Raw genomic sequence first — 20,973 nt, forward strand, 5'->3', positions numbered from 1 at the left:
ACTGAATCATCTAAATCGGTTAAAATCAATCTAAATATATTAAATTATGCAATAATATTAATATAAATTCACAAATTTGTATAATTTCTTTTGTATTGTATATCTAGTTTTGATAATTAATCACAATACTTTTATAATTAAACTCAAATAAGTCAAGCTCGAGACAAGAGGCTATGCCAATAGCCAAGTTAAAAGTGTATAGCAACGTAAGACGAAATCAGCTATGTTAATTTGTTCATGATTCAAAAGCAACAAAAGGGTCCAGAGAGCAAATGAAAATATATCAATAATATTAAAACATAAGCAATTTTTGTAATTTCCCCTAGTTTATATTTATTTAATTTCCTATGATTTCTCCTACAACTAACTTAGTTTTTATTAAATATATGCTATATCTAACCAATGATTTTAATATTTTCAAAATAAGATATCTAAAAAGATATTCTTAAGTATCTTTTTTCTAAGATTACATTTTGATAATATCTTTTAAGAACTTTTATTTTAAATGTAAATATACACTTCTTTTTAATATTTACTTTTAAATAATAAAAATGATAATTAATACTAATTTTAATTAGAAACGATTATTAATTCAATTTATTTTTATGTAATACGAAATAGCATTTCTATAATATATATATATATATATAATATTCATAATTAAATTACTAAACAAATTAATAAATATAAAGTAAGTTAATCTATTTATTAATTACTTTATACATTATAAAATAAAAGAATAAAATATATTCATGAACTTTACAACCTACTTCAACTTACTGAAACAAATATTAAAGTAAGATATATAAACTAATAAATAATTTTTTACTTGATCTTAGCAGATAGATGCCGACAAAAAAAACTAATAAATAATTTCATATTTTAATATATATTTAAATTAAAATATTAAAAATAATTTAATATATTTATCAAATATGAAACGGGTTGAATGACAATAGTTAAATTTATATAATAGTGCTGACAAAAATAATAACAATGAAATAAATTAATACCAATATAAAATTAACAATGAAATTGTACTTAAATTTAAAGTTTTAAAATACAAGTAAAATTAATTTGAGGCATTTTATATAAATTATCTTATTTTTATAAAATTATATTCATGTAAATTTTAAATTAATTATATATACTTAAAAAGTTATAGAAAAATACATGTGTATAAGATTTCTAATTTTCAGTAAATAAGTTTTTGAACAAAAATTAATTCCGCGCTTTAAAGCACGGTTTAAAATCTAATAATAAAATTATTATTAGGTATATAATAAATATATAAAAAAATTAATTAATAAATAGTTAAATTTAAAATATGAATGACGAAATTAAATTTGAAATTAAAAATAAATCAAAAAATTGTATGGTTAACTTTTGTAAAATTGGAATATCACATTCATAAAATATTCAACATTCATCTAAACATTCATGAATTAGAATACTTAAAATATGATAATTTAAGTCAAATTGTATTACATAGTGGGTCATCCATCGGTTCAACCGGTAGCTGGGTCCCAGGTTTTAGTGAATTTTTGGGAGGGTTTTATAAAAATGTTAAATAACAATTTTTTTAAAACCAAACCGGATTATATATAAGGTCACTGGTTTTGCAGTACCGCAGGTCCGGGTCGGGTTTTTCAGGACACTGAACATAATGCTTAATGTGTAATATTTAAATGTGGATACATAATCAAAAATATAAATTTATGTTTCAAAATCTAGGCTATTCTATTAAATTAAAAATATAACCAGTTGATATATATTTAGTCCAACATTTTTTCCTACATGAACTACTTAAAAAATAACTGTAACTACTTTTTATTAACCCTCTATTTTAATCCCAAAAATCACGGGACCCATTCACTCAAATTCATACATTAGTCGACATTTATATATTGAGAATATTAAAACTTTCACTTTTATTGAATTCGTAATAAAAGCAAACTAAACTGAATGGACACTAAAATAATTAAAAAACGGTGCATTGTAAATAACATAAAGTGGACGAGCTTTCAAAACTCATTAATCATTTATTAATAATTATTGTTTACATTAGTTTAATATTTGTTAAATTAAACCCTTAAAATAAAATTAAGTTGAAATAACAAATGATTAAATCAACAAAACAGTAATGCGGGTCTGAATTATCTGGTTCAATTTAAAATTAAAAAATAAATAATATATATGAAATTTAATAAAATTATAGAAAAAAATTTTAAAACACACAAAAATGAATTTTATCAGTGTGAAATAAATTTAACAACGGATAAAATAAACAAAATCATAATAAATAAATTTAAGATAAATTTCATAAAAAAATGAAAATATATAATTTATTTAAAATCATAATTTTTATTAAGTAAAATATTTTCCCAGAATCTAGTATATAGTTAATTCAACAAGAACAAAAAAAAAAAGAATATAATCGCCTCAAATAGAATGAAGTTACTCAACAACGATTTAAAAGAATTTTGAACAGAAAAGAGATGACATCAGATAATCAATTAGTAGTGCTCTCTATATTTTGAGGTGGAATATAGTAAGGGGCATTGAATGTGGAATTTCTAGTAGACACGGTGCCTGTAGCCAAATTGACAGATCCGATTTCATCTACATCAAAAATTTCGACTCTGTTGGGGTACATGCCAGGAAAGGAGCTAGCAGGGACACAGAAAGGTTCAGCCCTGGAGAGGAAAATGACGAGATCTCCAATGTCCTCAGTGTAAAAAGCGTTTCCTTCTTCGTCTAGCCTGAACACCATCAAAGCTTCTGTTTTCATTTTAGGCATATCAAGCATGCTCCTGGTGGTCTTTCTGCACCACTTTATCAAGAAAGTTTCACCAGTTGTTTGTGACTCCACCAAGTGTTCGCTTGTGAAACACGAATGCAATATCTCGAGTTTGGACATGGTCAGCTCAGCAAGGTTGTGGAATCGCAGCATCTGAATTTTAGGATGGTCCTTGTGTTCTCCAAGATCCCATGATCCGATGAGATGGCCTCCTGATCCGGGTATGTGGAACATGCCATCTCTCTTGGAAAACATGACACGAGAGGAGAAGAAACATGGGTTCGCGATCCTGATGTTGATCCACTCGGAGTTGCTTTGAGCAGCCGGTCTGCATAAGCTGAGTTGCGGTCCGAAGAACTTGATAGCCACGACACAGTCCTCTTCCTCAGGAGATGATGAGGACATCGACACGTTGGTGACAAGTTGGGTTTGGCAATAAGGCAGAGTTACAAGACAAGGCAGGGAAATGTGTTTCGGGTCTGTGTAGGATGCAGCCGGGTTTAGATCGTCTTGGAGACGGACTCTTCCGTCCTCTAGAGGAGTAGCTACCCAGCCATGGGCCGACCCGATCGTTCCCAGTATACCAAAACGAAAGTGTTTCAGTGGGCACGACAACTCTCCAGGAACATCCTTTTCCACATGAGTCACGGAACGCTCATTAGCATTCTTAATGTTAAGGTTTCCGATTTCGTCAGCATAAGGACAAGGGCTAACGGATATGATGGCACAGGGAGGCGTTTGCTGCAAGGAAGATGAGAAGCTATCAGAGCCAAGAGGAGATGACCTAACCAACACACGTTTCCCAAGGCAGAGCTTCGAAGGCTGATTGAGGAGGAGCAGAGACATAAATAATTTTATCTTAGCAAAAGCAAGAGTTTCAAAATTAAATAAATAAATAAATAACCCTAATTGAGAGAGTTGGTGATGTTCACATCTTCTCCGCCCTAAAATCTCCATTAATACTGAGAGAAGACTTGGCCACCAAGTTTCTCAGTTAATGAGGTCAATTTATTTTAGGCATCTTATATTTCTTTTTCGTTATGAAAATATTTCAGTTTGAATGTCTTATTAAACGGAGAATATTTTTTTACCATGTTTATTATGGTTTCTGCCACTGGTCTTTGTTCATCACTTTCACCTAGAAGGCTATAACCAAGTACAAGTGTTTAGTGTATGGGTTATTTTGATCATAAACAATACGATAATATATATGCATGGATCGTTGTTAAAAAAATGCATGGATCATCTGGTCTCTAATACTAGACATAAAAAGTTTCTAATGTTTTGAAGATTCAAATGAGCGACTAAACTTGTGTACAAGTAGTAGAAACACTATTGAGAGTTGAATATATATTTTTTTTTTTGCTAACCGAGTATCCTGGCCCCACCGAGGTGGTCCAGACTAGAGACCGAAGTGAGCATGGACGCTGCCAGGGCGTCACCATGTGGCTCACCGTGTAACGGTCTTCGGTCTCGGATGCTGCAGCCCATATGTTAAATTCCGCAGTGGCCAAGGCTCGAACCCAGGGGCGGGCACTCCAGCTGGAGCTCCTATACCACTAGACCAAAGCAACTTGGTTAAGTTGAATATATATTAGTTCGCCGTGTCATTTCCATGCATATGACGAGACCAAATCTCGTTTCATCCAACCAAGATACAAGGGCGGCGGGCCTTGCTGATTCGTCCAAGGTGTAATCCATAAGCCGATGAATGACACACAAAAAAAAACTTACAGATGGTAGTAAGTAGTGACCGAAGTGTTACATAAGGACTGATAACGTTTATTTACAGTTTGCTGCTGACAAAAAAAAGTATTAAAGTTTGCATATATCAAACATATTCTACAAAAGATAATGTATTAAGTTAAGAGTTAAAAATATGACAATCATCTATACGAAAAGTATGTCATCACATACCACATCACATATTAATGCATTGAAAATAAGTGACGAAGATGATTTTAAAGTAAAATAAACATATTTCAGATGAAATATATATAAATAATAATATTTTCCGTGAATTAATTTTAAACTTTTATGGTGAATAGAGCAAACAAAAATTAAAAGAATGATTGGTTTTGTGTTTGGTCACAATTTTTTTGTTATTTTTTAAAGAAATCCCATAATCTATGCCATGAATAATATAATTTGTATGCCATAAATATTATAATTTTTAAAACTATGATCTTGCACTACAGCCAAATTAGAACTTAAAATACATCTTCGACTTCTATTCATAAATTTAAAATCAAAAAGCAAGAAATTTCTACAGCTATAATTGGAAAATGATAATTGTAATAAATGATTTCTTATCAAATTATATGTATAGAAACAATTAGGAAATGTATGAATCTAAACATAAATTCTGTACAAAAATTAAAAATACATAAAACATTGACAAATTAATAATTTCCGTTCAAGATTTTTTAATCAATAGAAAAATAATTTTGCGATTACAAATAGTATATAAAAATCTAGCTACTATTAAATTCGTTTTAATTTTAAGTTGAAAATTAATTATCTTTAAAGTTTAGTTAGTGTGTACATATTTGGTTTTAAGCTTTTATTAGATTTTGATTCGGACTTTAAAAGTACATGGTTAATTTTATACAAAAAATATTTATCTAAATTATGAATTTTATGCATGTGTATTTTCGTAAAGTTTGTACATTTTAAAAATAATAAACTGAATGTGCATGGGTTTTTTGTTGGTTTTGGGTTAAGCAAAGGCAATAGAGATCTCCATTCACTTTCTAAATGGGATACCATCAGTCTTGAACTACAAGGTTACTCCTTTGTTTTGTGTTTTTAATAACCTGAACCACAAGCAGGGGTGGTCCTAGAAATTTTGGGGCCATAAACAAACAAAAATTTGGGGGCCAAGTCCATAACTTTATATCAAAGAAGAAACTCGGCTGAAAACAGAAAAACAAAAAAGAAGGTGAATAAAGAATTTTAGATAAAAAAAAAGAAAAAAAATAAAGCGTTTATGAAATATATTAAATTTTTTTCTATTTTTTATATTAACCATGGGTCCTATTTTGGTTATGATATTAGTGAGGTTTTTTCATTTGTTTTGTAGCAAAACTTCTTTTTTACATAGCATAAAACTTAGTATAATTTTGAAAAATAATTATAACAATTTATTCAAACAAAATTTAGGGACCTTTTATGAATGGGGCCCAAGGCCTAAGCTTCAACCGAGCCAACTTCTAGCGTGCCCCAAATGTGAAATGCCAAATCTCCTATGGGCTCTTAGAATCTCCTATGCCCATATTTCATAATTCTTTTTTTGATCAAAATCTAAACTCTCAAATCAAATCGTTCCCGGTTATCAAACTAAACCCTAACCCCCCTATGGATTATTGAACCCATGGGTAACTGTTTAAATTCTATACCTTTCAAATTCAAAAAAATATATTTTAAAATCGTTTTAATCATATTTTGATGATTTTTTCGAAAATATGGAAAACAACGTTTTTGGATTTTTGAAATATTTTTATCAAATTGTATAAATCAAATAAAAAATATTAACGTTTCCATTTTAATTTTATGATTTTTCGTTTGACACATAAAATTAAAAGAACAAAATGGTCTTTTTGAGATTGTGTTATGAGATATAGGAGCATGAGAGGAGATGATTCGCTTCAACCCGCTCTGTCCAGAGACGCCCATGACCACAAGGTTACTCCTTTGTTTTGTTTTCTTATTAAAATTGCCATATTCTATTGTAAGTTCTGATTTGTCCAAACTTAATATTAAAATGCAAATGACAAGAGATGAGATAGAAAAAACGAGAAACAATTATCTAATTCGTCAACTTTTGAAATATTTTCTTGCAGTTTGTTTTTTGTTCGTTGGTTATATTTCTCTTTCTATAGATTTTTATTAATAAAAATAACATATACTTTTTTGTCAACGTTTTCGTTTTATAAAATCGAAAGCTTAAAAAGGCAATTTTACAAACAGACCCAATTACATTTCGGCCTAAACAAAACCCGTAATCTTAAAGATAATGATGAAAAGCATGTTTGACACATAGTCTACGCGTAGCTTTTGTCTTTTTAACCCATGGAAAAAAGGATGGTGCCGGAAAACTCACCGGAATCCCGACCATCTTCATCCCAATTTGATTGAGGCTGCTTGTATGTACTTCTCGCCTTCAACCACCATCAATCTCTAGATTTTCTTCTCTAGTTGTTAGGATTAAGTCCAAAGAAGAGCTTTACATGAAACAAGATTAGAACCTTGACGGAAAGCTGATACTTATGGAAACTCTAACTCTTTTAGATTCCGGCTTGAAGCTCCAAAGCAAGATCCAAAACTCAGGTCTTGAATCATTGCAGATATTTCACTTTAACCACGAAGCGAAGTTTGACACCACTTTTTGATCAAGAATTAAGCGTTTCTAACAAAGAGAGAACTCCACCGTTGTTCAAAAAAAAAAAAAAAAAAAAAAACAAAGAGAGAACTCCAACCTGTCAATCCAACGGGGTAAAACAATAATCCTGAAGGAGAAGAAATCTTTATTTGTGTTCAATCCAAAATCGTCTAAACGAAAAGAAAATTTGCCAACGCGAAATTGAAAATCGCCTAAAGCTAAGAACGATAAAAAGATATTTTACAACAAAAAGAAAGACTCTTCTCTTCTACAAAATGTCCCTCTTGTGAAAGATAATATTATATAGTCGAAACTCGAAACTGGTGCTTTTATCCCTAAAAGACAACTTACAGTAAAAATGACGTTCCCACTTAATATTTTGTTGATTTTCTTCTTTTCATCTATGTGGTCAATCAAGGACTATGCAGCTGAACTTTCGGTGTGAGAGAGAAATCGCCGGCCAACCGTTGTGAAAAGTGACAGTGACGGTGACCAACACGTGCACCTCTCTTCAGGAGCACGTGACTCTGTCTTTTAGTGTGTTTTTTCTTGTGAACCCTGTCGAGCCATGGCTTCTACTCCCACAAGGAAACACGTGTTTTCTGATTAAAGGGCAGACTATTCCAACGGGAACCACCGCTCACTTCACAGACGCCGGCCACTCTTACATCTTCAGACCAGCTGGTTTCACGGTTGAGACAAGTAACCATTAGAGAAGTAGAAAAACGTTAACTAATGCAAATTTCATCTCTATATATAAACATCATCATCAAAAGGAGGAGTATAATATCACTTCATAGAAATATAATAGTAAAAGATAACAAAAAAATAGAATGGCGCTACATGGAGATTCTTCCGGCGAGTTTGACACCAAGTCTCCGGCGGACAAGTTATTTACATCTTTCACCGACGACATAAACAGCACTTTTGACATAATATGTAAATCATTTTGACTCTTTCACGTTTCATTCTTATTTATTGATCTTCTTGATCAAAACCCTTAATTATTTCATGTTCTTTCACCTTAGCGAATGAGAAGATCACTGAGTATGTGGGGTGGGAGAAAAGAACAGTGACGCTGAGTATGAGTGGAAATCTTGTCTCGGATAGCTACAAGAAGTTCAAAGCAACCATCACGGTAACTCCCAAGGCATACGAGGCCGATGGCAGTCGCGTGTTGTGGACCGTTGAGTTCGAGAAGATTCGCCATGACGTCGAAGATCCAGTGTGGATCATCGACAGTCTTATCAATTACTTAAAGGAAATTGATGGAGTCTTAATATATAGTCTTTTCTAAATGAACTGGAACCTAAATATGTGTTGTCTACGTTCGCCATATTGGGGTGTATGAACTACGTTTGAAGATTTGTAATCCTTCATAGTGAACAAATGATTTGGGAATCAAAGACCGCATCCTTTGTTATCTCCTCTTGGTCTTAGTCTCTTATAGTTTCCATTTTCCATCTCCGTCGGACTACAATCTGAATTAGAACCAATCCTCAATATGAAACGGCCGGTTCAAGTACCTGGTAAACGTTGTATTACTATATTTGAACCGAATTCATGGAGCCCAAACTGAAGGATTATGTTTCTTACTATTGTTTATTTACAAAATCAACAAACCAAATTTAATTTGTTGTATTAATTCATTTGATAAAATGTTTAGTTAGCTAGAGTTATTTTTCTTCTTTTTCGAATATTTCATTGTTATGTTTCCTTTGTTTTGAATTTTGTTTACTTTTTTTTTTATCAATAACAATTTTATATAGTTATATATAAATTAGTGTTATCTATCTATACTATTATTTATGAAATGAATTAGCTTATTTGTCATGTTCTCCATGATTTTAGGTATTTTTGCTTATTTGTTATATTCTTCATGATTTTAGGTAATTTTGCTTATTTGTCATATTTTTTAAAAAACTACATTTATCTAAAAGTTTATGATTTTATATATGGTATTTTAATTCATGTACAAAGTAACACTTGACCAATAAATAATTGTATATATGATATCTTTAATAATAATAAATAATTAAATTTAATATAAGCTATTAATAGGATTTTAATTCCCTTGAAAGTTAGAATATTTATTAAAAAAATAAAATTGTAATGAAATAATTTGCCTTAATAATTTTCTTTTATTTTTTTTCAACTATTATCTACATTTGATTTGATTTGATTTTGCATGTGCTTAGAAATTATAACATGAAACGATTGGTTCAACACCAGAATTGTCTAAAATTCATATAACATGAAACTAAGTAAATAGTAATAGTTTTTGGTTTATAATCGAAAAAACAAAACCTTAATCATTTAACTGAACAAACCAAAATAAATATAAATTTAGAATGGTAGTTATATTTTAGAAAAATAAAACCGAAAAACCAACATGAAACTGAACCGATATCCAGATTGAACATATTTAATGTTTTTTTATTTGAAAAAATAATAAAATTAATAATTTCATACCGTGCAATGCGCGGATTACTACTTAGTTTATTTATTAAAGTAAAAAAAAAAAGAGAATCATGCAGATTCAGTGGAAAGGAACGTTGGCAATGATCAGACAGGATGGAACATCTCTCTCAGTTAAACCCAATATTCAAGACGGTTCTAAACTAGTTTGCCATGACACTACTAGCTTGTTATACGACTTGCTCTCTCCAGGCATTTGTGTTTAGTTTGTCCATAAACAAAAAAAAAACATTAGTGAAGCTAACATGAAAATCACATAATTCGAAAATAAACTAACAAACAGAATTTATTACTATCATATTCTTATTATTGTATAGCAGCAGACAAATAGATCGAGAGTGTGGGATGTAAAACAAATCATTTTGACATGGACAAAAAATAATTTTTAATTCAAAACAAACAAAAAAATAGAAAAGAGCACAAAATTTAAAATACAAAACAAAGAGTATAATTAAGAAGCCTTTGGGACTATTTAAATACGAACCACCTACACGTCCATTGCATATCATTACAACTCTGTTTTCATAAGCAAAAAAAGGCAATGGAAGAGTCGAGATCGTACAGAAAAGAGAGGAAGCAGACGAAGAAAATGAAAAAGGGTGGCGAGTTACGCTCTAATGTCGGGTCGATCCATATGAGAATGAGAAGGCTCCGTGTACTGATACCTGACGGGCGAAGTCTGAGCCAACCGGATCTGCTTTTATCAAAGACTGCTGATTATATTATGCATTTGGAGTTGAGGATTAGATTTCTCAAAGCCCTCTCCGATATGTACTCACCACACTCTCGATATTAATTATTTTTGGTTCGTTTGTTAGTTTTCTTATCCTTAATCTTTTCGTTGTTGTGCTTCGTAATTCATACTATGATTTTTCATGATTTAGGTGAAAGGGGTGAAGCTTATTAGTTGGGCATTTTGGCGCAAATATTATCATAATTGGGCCCTTACATTTGTCATAAAGCTTTTCTAAAAATGGTGATTGTTGTGAACAATAGAGAATTCGTGTGTAATTGTTCTGTCTCATTATTAATCATAAAAGGGGTTCCTTATATAAGGATTACAAGATATAGATAAATGGAAAGAGTACTTATCCTAATCCTACATGAAATAGGAAATCTACTAAATACATAGAAAAAAGGAAAACATCCTAATACTAAGTCGGCTAGGTGATTGGCCGATTCTCTCTCCTCCTTGCCTTGCTGCGGTCGTCTCTATCTCTCTCTTAGGATTGGGTCGTCCTTCTCTCTCTATGGGCCGGTTACATACCGGGTCTGGTTATGGTAATCCAGACATTGTTTATAACACTCCCCCTTGGATGCCATAACCATATGTAATTTGTATCATGCACGATGTTGTCTCATTAAAACCTTTCTAGGAAAAACCAAAACCCAAAGTGGGAAAATGGAAACCGTAGATAGGAAAAAGAGTACAACGCACAACACTCCCCCTCATAACTATATCCATACAGGATCCATAGTACGCTTCATGTTGCCTCGTTAAAACCTTATCAGGAAAATCCAGTGGGACAAAACCATGATGAAGGAAAAAGAGTACAACACGCACTACTCGCCCTGATGTGAACCTCGGTGTAAGTTCTACATACTACGCATCTTAATGCGTGATCTATCCTGTAGGTATAGGATGGGAGTAATCGGTCAGTTTCTGTACTGAACCGTAATTGAGACCACTTAGACCTCTTAGGTCGTTTCTCATGTCCTTTGACATTGAGTGTCCCGTTTAAAAGCATGTGTGCTAAGCAATGTGATCTACATTGTCCTTGGGGATCACTTGTTGGTCTTTATAAAACGTGTTTGCATCTGTCCATAGTCTAGACGTGTTTGTCTTCTTTCAAACTCTTTACTTTGTTTGGACAGACCAAGTACTTATGGACAGTTATCATTCGACCATGATTCAATCTGGTCGATCCATGTCCAGGTCATAAACCACGTCCATACTTGTCCACTTATTAATCTTATGAGTGTTCAATGATTATTGCTTTGAGGTTTTATAATCTCTTATCATGGCTGTTAGGCCGAACACACTCTCATTTATCTCACATGTGGACATCGATTTCTTTGCTTTAAGTAATGTCTTATTCTTTGCGTTCATATCTTAATGACGCCTCATGACCTTAGGTCATAGATCTCATAAGCTTTATGAGCTATAATTCTTCTTTGGTATCCGACAGATTAGATGTCTCCTTTTAATCTTATGACAAAGCTTTATGGAGTTCATACAGCAGCAGACCATTCTGCTATGCTGGATCCTTAAGGGATCTGATGTCGGATTGCAACCTGATGGTTGATCTTTAGTTTCTTTTAGCCTGTGACCAAGAAGGTTCAGACGCTTCTTAGATCTAAAAGCTGGACGTGTCTAGAAGAACTGGACACTCTTTGAGCTGATAGGCCGGACGTCTTTAGCCTGAGGGCTGGACGCTTCTGGCCAGAGAGCCGGATGCTCTCAGCTGGTGTGCTGGACGTTTTAGCCAGTCACCCACATAGATTTCATTCTATATTTACTAACCTCCTTTAGGTTTAGTATAAGCACAAGGAATTTCTTATAAAACCTCTTATGTATATGGACTGTTTATTGGATTGTCTTTTATACAACTCCAAGATCAATGATCACGTGTGATCAATTTCTTTTACTATATGCAGCTGCTTTTCAGTCCATGAATCAGCTTAGGAACAAAGCTGTTCTCTTATATTATCTTATCCAGTGATCCATATGCTGCTTACTACATCTTTATTGTATCTATTTCTTTCATATGACCAGACTTGGTTTAATATCGAAAATCTGTAGCAGCAATCACCACATAGGAGTTCATCTCCTTATAATCTGTTCCTTTGATCTCTGTGAGTACCTTGTGTAACAAGCTACCTATAATGCTGTTAATATGAAGACATGGACACTCTAGGTCACGTGATTATGTGTCTTCTCTCACGGTTTCTTTATCTCACAAGATCCATCTATTTCACTGGTTTATCGGATGGCGTTTCTGTATATGTACATGGCCAATACGCTCATCTCTCTTTAGATACTTTGAACCTCCACGTTTTTCTTTCTAATCTTTATGATCTTTCATGATTGTATGATTGTATGGTGAGTACTCATTCGTGGGTTCATGATCCTCGCTTATCTCTTTATGTTCAAGTGCTTATTCTCTTATACATCTTTGTATTCATCTGTGTGTGTGTCGACACTTTCATGAGGTTCCATTATGTTCCAGACATGATCTGATCACTTTGAGATTTCATTATCCAGGACCCTTGTTACCTAGTAGCTTGGCGTCCCAAGACTACTTGGTTTGGTACCTTAGATGTGTAGCTGGCCAGCCTTATCTCTATGTCTGGTACGGTTTCTCTTATCATGACCTCGGATCTGTCTATGCACCTTTCTCTTTTCTTTCTATCCGAGGTTCCTTTATCTTTATGGAACACTTGGTCTATCTTCTATAGACTCTTATAGCAACTTGATTATGTCTCTTCAAGGACGTTTCATTTGGTGCTAAGCTGGTTATGACTTAGTCATTCTTTTCGGGTCAGTGTCTGGCATCTCGATTAGCTTCTCAATTAGATAGCTTTGTATAATCTTTCTTTGGACGTCTTATATCATATTCTCTAGTCCGAGGATCTTGCCAAGACAATGATGGTTAAAACCATCCTTATCATTCCTTTACTCTTTCTTTATCCAGCTTATAATCTTTCTCCTTTAATGTTTGGATAGTCGGATCTATTTGATCATGCAATCCGTACCTGGCCACTATTTTAATCACCCATGTTTTGGCTCAAGCTTTCTTTGAATTCGTGGGAGAAGGTAATACTCCTATCCAACATATATTCCCAATCCTCTTCTGAGGTTCCATCTTAGACGGCACATATATGTATGTGGTGGTTTATTTCAAAATCTCTTAAGATGGTGTATGTCTGGTTTTAATGACCCGTATTCAATCTTAGATGGGAATATCTATGCTCACTTATATGGCCTGATGCATATGATCTTATTTATCATTCTATACATGTAAATTCATTATGTCCCCAAGCATATAGGTTATGGCCGAGCCTCTTTAGGTAATGGCCTCTCTGGCCGGTTATGGCCTTTGCGGCCAGGCCGTTGTCTCTCATGGTCTCTTCGGCCTCTTTGGTCGAGTCATGGACTGTGTGCTGCCAAGGCTGCACTATGAGGCCAGGTCACGGCCAAGTCATGGCCAGGTCGTGGCCAAGCTGTTTATAGGTGATAGCCTCTTTGGTTTGGCCGTTTGTATCATGGTCTCTCTTTGGCCGGGTAATGGCCCTTTATGGCCGAGCCATATAACATGGTCTTTAGACCTTAGTACACGAACTTGTAGTATTGATCATGGGTTTATCCTCTCTCCCCCTCATGACCATACTATAAGGTCGTGGTGCTTTTGGGATTATTAAGCCTTATGAGTTTCCCTATGTGTACATGTGATGTGGTCATCAGATCAGCAACTGAACCGGAGGTCAACCCAAAGCCCTACTCAACCAGCCAAGGCGCAAACCAGGACATACGTGCACGAAAAATTCCATATCTTACAAACCAGGAGGGTTTAAATCACGAGGCTAATTTTTATGGATTCTACACTCAAGAAGGAGTCCAGGCCAATTGGAATTGGGCCAAAATATTCACGGAGAAAGACGTTATGAATTTTACAACTCAGAGGTTTCTCAGCCTGTCCATCTGCGAGTATCCGACTTTAGAAGGAGATTTAAGCTCAAGTAAGGAGCGGCCTGAAGTAAATCCCGTCATCAAATTCAAGAGCATTCTTTCAGCTTTCCAGAAAGCCAAAGATCAGGAGAAATGGACACGGAAATCAGAAGATATGTTCAATTTGCCAGAACCGGTCAAACCAGTGCTACACTCGCCTCAATTGGAAGCTAACCGGTTCAATCAGCTTCAAACCAGAAATTGGCGACCAGGAGATCATTTCAACCAATCAGGAGGTATTCCAGAAGTCCTTAGCTGCACCAGAACCCAGGAGATCAGTCGGTTCAATGGAGAATCACTTAAATCAAACCGGAGCTATTTATGGAAAGATTGGACAATCTTTCGGTTTGATCCATTCCAAGCAATTTCAATCCAACCAGGAGAACCAGACGACGTCCAGACTAAACCAAGACATCCAGGAGACATTATACAGGAGCCAGAAGAGTTCTACAACTTCATCCCATGCACCAGCCCACATAGGAATAAGAAGATCCCCATTATCACCAAACTGCCTTATTTGGAGTCTCTTGCATTCAAACTCCAACAGCTCTTTTTCTACCAAGGCAAGGACGAGATCAGCATCTATCAAGAATTCAAGAAGGTCCCAAGAAAGCTCTCTTATCCCCTTAAACCGTCCAGGTTCAAGAAGAATCAAGTTTCTCACTTGGAGCCAAAATCCCATAAAAGGCTCCAACGGCTAGTTTTCGATTTTGTTAGTTTGCTTGATTTGTTTCCTTTCTTTTCTTATTATGAACGTTAGAATTAGTTTCCAGAGCATTATATAAGCTCTTAGATAGTCATTGTAAAGAGACACCCTTAATCACCAAGTTAATAGAAAGTTTATTCAGTTTTATCAAAGTTGTTCTTTGTATAAAATATCGGTCTTTAGGATTCAAAGAGAGATTCTTTGTTGTCTTATTGATTTCGTGAGTCTAGTTTGTTTGTGCAAATCAAACAAGCTCAGTACACAGATTGAGAGAGTCAATCACTTCGATCCATCATTCCATCAGATTGAGAGATTCAATCAAACCTTCCTCCGCAAATCCACTTCAAGCCATCATTTGATCAAGCTGAGAGTGATACACATCAAGCAGCCTGATTCCATCCTATCCTTTGTTTATTTATCTTGTTTTATTATCATTATCATCATCATCTCATTTGTTTTCATATTTGTTTCTGTTTGCATTATAAAACTCTAAAAACTCATAAAAATCGGTTCTCTTTGTTTTCAGGTTTAAACCTTGGTTCCACCATTTTTATCAATTCGTGGGTTACCCCCCCTGTGCCTACAACAACATGTTTCACAACGTGAGATTTTTTTTTGCGGGGTAACTCGGTGCCTTTATAATTTCTTTGCATCAAGTTTAAACTTTAGGATGGCTAATCCTATCTTGCCATATAGTGTAATTTCGTGGTGTATCTCAATATGGTCACCACATCTCTTGCCTTTCTTCATACTGATCTTATAGCATAGTTTAAATCAGTAGAGATCATTGGTATAGTCTCGATCACTTTCTTTCAAGGTCTTAGGCAATTTTTCTTTCAAAATCTGAAGGAACTTGTTTCCTTCTAGTTTGTCCATTGTTTCTTATTTGGAAACCATTCATTATAACTCAATGGACCACGTTTTCTTTGGGTGTATATAATGCCTTATAGGCAAATGCCTTAACCATAGTTTCTTTACTATGCTTGCTATACCATTCATGGTTTCTTAGTTGGTTTTATGCCCTTTAGGCAACACTTTAAAACATTCATATGTTCAAGTAAGATCAGGCAAGATTCAATAAACTTAAAACCAATTCCATTGTATATAAAAATCGTGAATGATCCTTAGGTTAAAACACAATTGCAATCATAAAGCAATAAGACTAGTCGTATCGAAAATTTGGTCCTTTTGAAAATCAGATCAGTATAAGTGGTGAAGCTTTAAACAAGACTAAGATTTTCGGCCACAAAATCTCAGCATCGAGACTGTCTTAAACAAGACTGAGTTGTACTCATCCATGACTTTGTAATCCAAGAATCTTAGATTCTTCTAGTCATTTCTAGCCTTTGGAAGCAACACCGTTTTATGGTGGTAATTTCTATGCTGTAAAGCATCCCAAAAATCTAGTGGATTTTCCATAGTGATGTACTGATCTTTTAGACCTTCAGTGAGATGATGGAATCCTGTACCAATTCATTCTCATTGTTTTCCTTGGTGATTGTATCACCAAATCCCTTTTCGATATCTGAGTCACATTGTCTTTTAAAATTTAGGTTCACAATGTGGCTCATGCAGCCGCATGATATAGCAAGCTCGGCCACAAACAAGTTCTTACGCATCTATGAAAACAATCGATCATGGTGTGAGTCAGGTCACACGGCCATGTCTTGTGATGCTTAGGCCTCACGACCATCTTAGTGTGATACAGCAATCTTAGAGATTTGTTCATGATACAATCCGGTTTATATATCAATCCGGATATAAGGCCATACGGCTTTGCAATGTAATGCCTTAGACTTTCACGATTATTATGTGATACAGCGATCTTAAGGATCGGATCATGATGCAGTCCGGGTCATGTGACTATCCGGATGCTAGGCCACACGGCCTCTTAGATATGTATTAAGCCACACGGCTTTCAATCTATCAAGGGCACAAGGCCACGTGTGTGTGCAATGCATTAGACCTTGCGGTCGTCCAATATGATTCATGACAAAACACAATGCCACACAAGTTTACCAATTTCAAGGTTGGTAATGTTTCAACTAGATTTTAGGATCAATCAATCTAGCAACCTAACTCTCATTCGATAACAATATTAAAACTTTTCAATCTTTTAAAGTTTTAAGGTTTCAAGGCCTTTAGATTTTTAAAATCGAGGTTAGGGTTTTTAAAACTTTCAAGTAACCGATTAAGGGTTTCAAGGCCTTTAAGGATTTCGAATTTAGAGATTTGATCTATCAATCAATCTATCAATCCTAAACCTCAATCAATCAAGATTTCAATCAAGCAAGAGCACTTTTAAAGTCGGATTCTACCTTTTAAGGTTTAGGGTTTTGATTCCAGATTTAGAGTTTCTTGTAATTTAAATCAGAAACTATAGAACAATCAAACATGTTCTAGTTGGAATCGATTTCAATCTAGTGATTATGAGATGATCAATTTTAACTCCTATTAATTCTAGGGTTTGATCAAGAACTTTTAGATTGATCGGTATACCTCTGTTTGTAGGGTTGAACCGGACCACCAAGATGGACGGACAAATCTCGGACGCGTGCTGTCTATTTCGCGAATGCAAGCTGATCTGGATTGCGAGCTGTCTCACTTGGATCGTGGACTGGCTTTGTTTTGAACAGGGAGATGAGGACGTCTAGGATCAGAAACACCTTAGGGCTGGATCTGATCGGATGTAAGCAAGCCAGAACTCAAGCAAGAACAATTTAGGGTTCTTCGCACTAACTCCTCTTCAGCTCATGAAACAATAAAACAAAGAGTATTAGATTACATGAACATCATAATCTAAACAATATATCATCAAATAACTAAGGTATGATGAACTGATCTTTCACAAGATTTGAATTTGGCTAGAAAATCTTGTTTGCTCGGATTAGGGTTCCAAGAACTAAGTCGGCGCCGTGTATTGTTGCTGCGAGTGTGGGCGCGTATGAGATCGGATCGACAAACGGTTTGCGCTGATGGATTCGTCTCGTCAAGAGCTTCAATTTGATATGTGGCTCGTCGTCTGGTTCGTCGGGGTTGGAGAGATCGATCGATTTGAAGTTCCGCCTGATTTAGGGTTTATGTGTGACGGATTTTAGGTTATGGTTTTGTCTCAGGGTCTGGAGACTATCGTGCTGATAACATGTTGTGAACAATAGATAATTCGTGTGTAATTGTTCTGTCTCATTATTAATCATAAAAGGGGTTCCTTATATAAGGATTACAAAATAGAGATAAATGGAAAGAGTACTTATCCTAATCCTACATGAAATAGGAAATCTACTAAATACATAGAAAAAAGGAAAACATCCTAATACTAAATCGGCTAGGTGATTGGCCGACTCTCTCTCCTCCTTGCCTTGCTGCGGTCGTCTCTATCTCTCTTAGGATTGGGTCGTCCTTCTCTCTCTATGGGCCGGTTACATACCGGGTCTGGTTATGGTAATCCACACATTGTTTATAACAGTGATGACAGGCTTTTTCTTTATTTTACCAATTCCACATTCCGATGTTCACACTTCACAGACTCGAATTTTGTTGTAAACCATTTGTTGACATGACCATGTGGATAATGGTTTCCTCCAAAATTCAAAATAATAGAACTATTTTTTTTTTGTCAACTAATAGTACTATTTTCTATTAGTTGATTTCTTGTTGTGTTGCTTCAGTTTATTTATACGATTTCCTAGAATATTGAAAAATTAACTTGACCTAAAAAAATATAGCACTACTACAATTTATTTTACTATGTCTCTACTTTATTTGAGTGATTTTCATAGATAAATGACAACGATGAACGATCCTTCCCTTATTATTGGATAATTAAATGTGATAATTGGCTTTTAGCTATTGAGTTCTTATTACCACCAAAAAGAAAGAAGGAAGCCATAACTTAATTCATTAGCCTTTTTCTACGTTCCTCGAAACTGCTAGGTAGCACTAGCTCCCTGAATCAAGCATTGGCCACCACACCAAGATTTGTAATTTTCCAGTAAAAGATTTTATTAAAAATAAAGCAAAAAAAGTTAGGTGACCTAATAAGAGACCTCTCCTTAATAACGCAATGATCAATTAATTATAAGTGATTAATCATTTAACTAAGCCTTAACCAACACAACTACTATATTTTTCCCTTGCATGTTTTAAGCTAATGATGGTAGGCGCTCTCTCTAGTTGAGCCAAATCTCTTTAGCAATCATTCCTCCTACGTTTTGACTGTGAATTCGATTTTAAAATTTTATTGAGCTCCATGGAAAAATATAATCATAAATTGAGGGAGTTTATGGTTAAATCTGAGAGAGTGTAGCTTAATGGTGTCTCTGTTCTTCATCACATACCAGAAAAAAAAGAAATGTCTCAAATGATTCATCAAATCCACCTCAAAAACCAAGACTCGATCCAAATCTCACCTGCTCCTGCTCCTCCTCCCCTCACCGCGAATCACTCATCTAATCGAATAAGCCCAATCCTTCTCTTCATCATCGTTCTCCTCTCCGTCGTCTTCTTCACCTGCAGCATCCTACATTTAACGGTCAAATGTTACTTAAAGAAGAAAAGATCGAGACTTTCTTCCTCGGCGGCGGATTCCGATCGAAACCCAGAACTCTCCGACTCCTCCGACACTTACCAGAGACAGCTCCAGCAGCTGTTCCATCTCCACGACTCGGGTCTCGATCAAGCCCTGATCGATGCCCTTCCCGTGTTCCTCTACAAAGAGATCAAAGGGTCCAAAGAGCCGTTCGATTGCGCGGTGTGTCTCTGCGAATTCTCGGAAGACGATAAGCTCAGATTGCTTCCGATTTGCAGCCACGCTTTCCACATCGATTGTATCGACACGTGGCTGCTCTCGAACTCGACGTGCCCGCTCTGTAGAGGAACCCTTTATCCGTTAGGGCACCAATTCGAAAACCCGGATTTCAATTTCGGGTTTTTCGCCGGAGAAGATGGAGAGAGGGCTTCTCCGGGGGAGAAATCGGCGGAGAGTGATATCATGAGTGGGAAGAGAGTGTTCTCAGTGAGGCTTGGGAAGTTCAGGAGCAGTAATATTAATGAAGGTGAAGGAGGAGGAGGAGGAGGAGGAGAGACAAGTGGGTGTGTGAGTGTGAACAGTAGTCTTGACAACAGGAGATGTTTCTCAATGGGGTCTTATCAGTACATAGTGGCTGAATCAGATCTGGTGGTTGCTTTGTGTCCTAATAATGAAGGTTTGAAGAATGTGAAAGGAGAGAGTGAGAGTAATGTTGAAGGGAAGAAGCTTAACATGAGAAGCAAAGGTGAGAGCTTTTCTGTGTCGAAGATTTGGCAATGGTCTAATAAAAGATCAAAGTTTGCAAACCAAGCAGAAACCAATCTAGTGGGTTCTTCTTCTGCATCTTCCTCCTCTTATGCTTGTTCTGGTAGTACAGTTGGTGCTGGATTATCATTGAATGGAAGGAGATTTCAGGGGCCATGATAAGAGATCATGGGGTTAGGTACAGATCAAGGTGTAGCTAATTTTCTGCTGTTGATTTAATTAAATCATTGATTTTGAGTTTTTTTTTTTCTTTCTGAAATTCATTTTGTCAACACTATATACTGTAGTGGTGGTCTTTTGTGTCTTTGTAGCTGAATCTCTTTGTGTTTGTTAAGAGGAGAATAAGCTTTGTTCTTTGATTAAGTTTTATGTGATGCTTATTTTAATCCCCAACAAGTTCTAATTAAATTCTGTTCCGAGATGGAACCTCAAAGATTTGCACAAACTTTGATGATTTTGTTAGCTGTATTTTGTCTTCAATGTCCAAACTTTTCAAACAAAAAGAATATCATTTTTATGGCAAATCACATAAAAATGAAATTGAAATAAAAGAAGAGAAGTCAAATTTTATATCTTCGGTGGGGTT

At 34.9% G+C, this 20,973-nt stretch overlaps 3 protein-coding genes across 3 annotated transcripts; 2 read left to right on the plus strand and 1 right to left on the minus strand.

Moving 5' to 3' along the window:
- Positions 1-341: 341 nt before the first annotated feature.
- Positions 342-4,152, minus strand: LOC103840881. The gene has a single exon (XM_033280324.1). The coding sequence runs from the start codon at positions 3,755-3,757 to the stop codon at positions 2,513-2,515; it is 1,245 nt and encodes a 414-aa protein (XP_033136215.1). The 5' UTR covers positions 3,758-4,152; the 3' UTR covers positions 342-2,512.
- A 317-nt stretch (positions 4,153-4,469) lies between these two features.
- LOC103840718 (uncharacterized protein At1g24000) lies at positions 4,470-9,705 on the plus strand. The gene is made up of 2 exons (XM_009117236.3): positions 4,470-8,120; positions 8,210-9,705. Exons 1-2 carry the CDS (start codon positions 8,015-8,017, stop codon positions 8,476-8,478), a joined length of 375 nt encoding a protein of 124 aa, XP_009115484.1. The 5' UTR covers positions 4,470-8,014; the 3' UTR covers positions 8,479-9,705.
- A 5,987-nt stretch (positions 9,706-15,692) lies between these two features.
- On the plus strand, positions 15,693-20,780 carry LOC103840719 (RING-H2 finger protein ATL47). The gene has a single exon (XM_009117237.3). The coding sequence runs from the start codon at positions 19,446-19,448 to the stop codon at positions 20,544-20,546; it is 1,101 nt and encodes a 366-aa protein (XP_009115485.1). The 5' UTR covers positions 15,693-19,445; the 3' UTR covers positions 20,547-20,780.
- Positions 20,781-20,973: the final 193 nt, after the last annotated feature.

Source organism: Brassica rapa, chromosome A09 (genome assembly GCF_000309985.2).
Source record: "Brassica rapa cultivar Chiifu-401-42 chromosome A09, CAAS_Brap_v3.01, whole genome shotgun sequence".
In the NCBI taxonomy this organism is placed as follows: Eukaryota; Viridiplantae; Streptophyta; class Magnoliopsida; order Brassicales; family Brassicaceae; genus Brassica; species Brassica rapa.

What these genes read in the sequence shown, in the direction of transcription:
- LOC103840881 (XM_033280324.1), bottom strand. Translation starts at nt 3,757, where the DNA reads ATGGAGATTTTAGGGCGGAGAAGATGTGAACATCACCAACTCTCTCAA.
- LOC103840718 (XM_009117236.3), top strand. Translation starts at nt 8,015, where the DNA reads ATGGCGCTACATGGAGATTCTTCCGGCGAGTTTGACACCAAGTCTCCG. An exon ending in CAGCACTTTTGACATAATAT is followed by an intron (nt 8,121 to 8,209) that starts GTAAATCATTTT and finishes CTTTCACCTTAG; the next exon opens with CGAATGAGAAGATCACTGAG.
- LOC103840719 (XM_009117237.3), top strand. Translation starts at nt 19,446, where the DNA reads ATGTCTCAAATGATTCATCAAATCCACCTCAAAAACCAAGACTCGATC.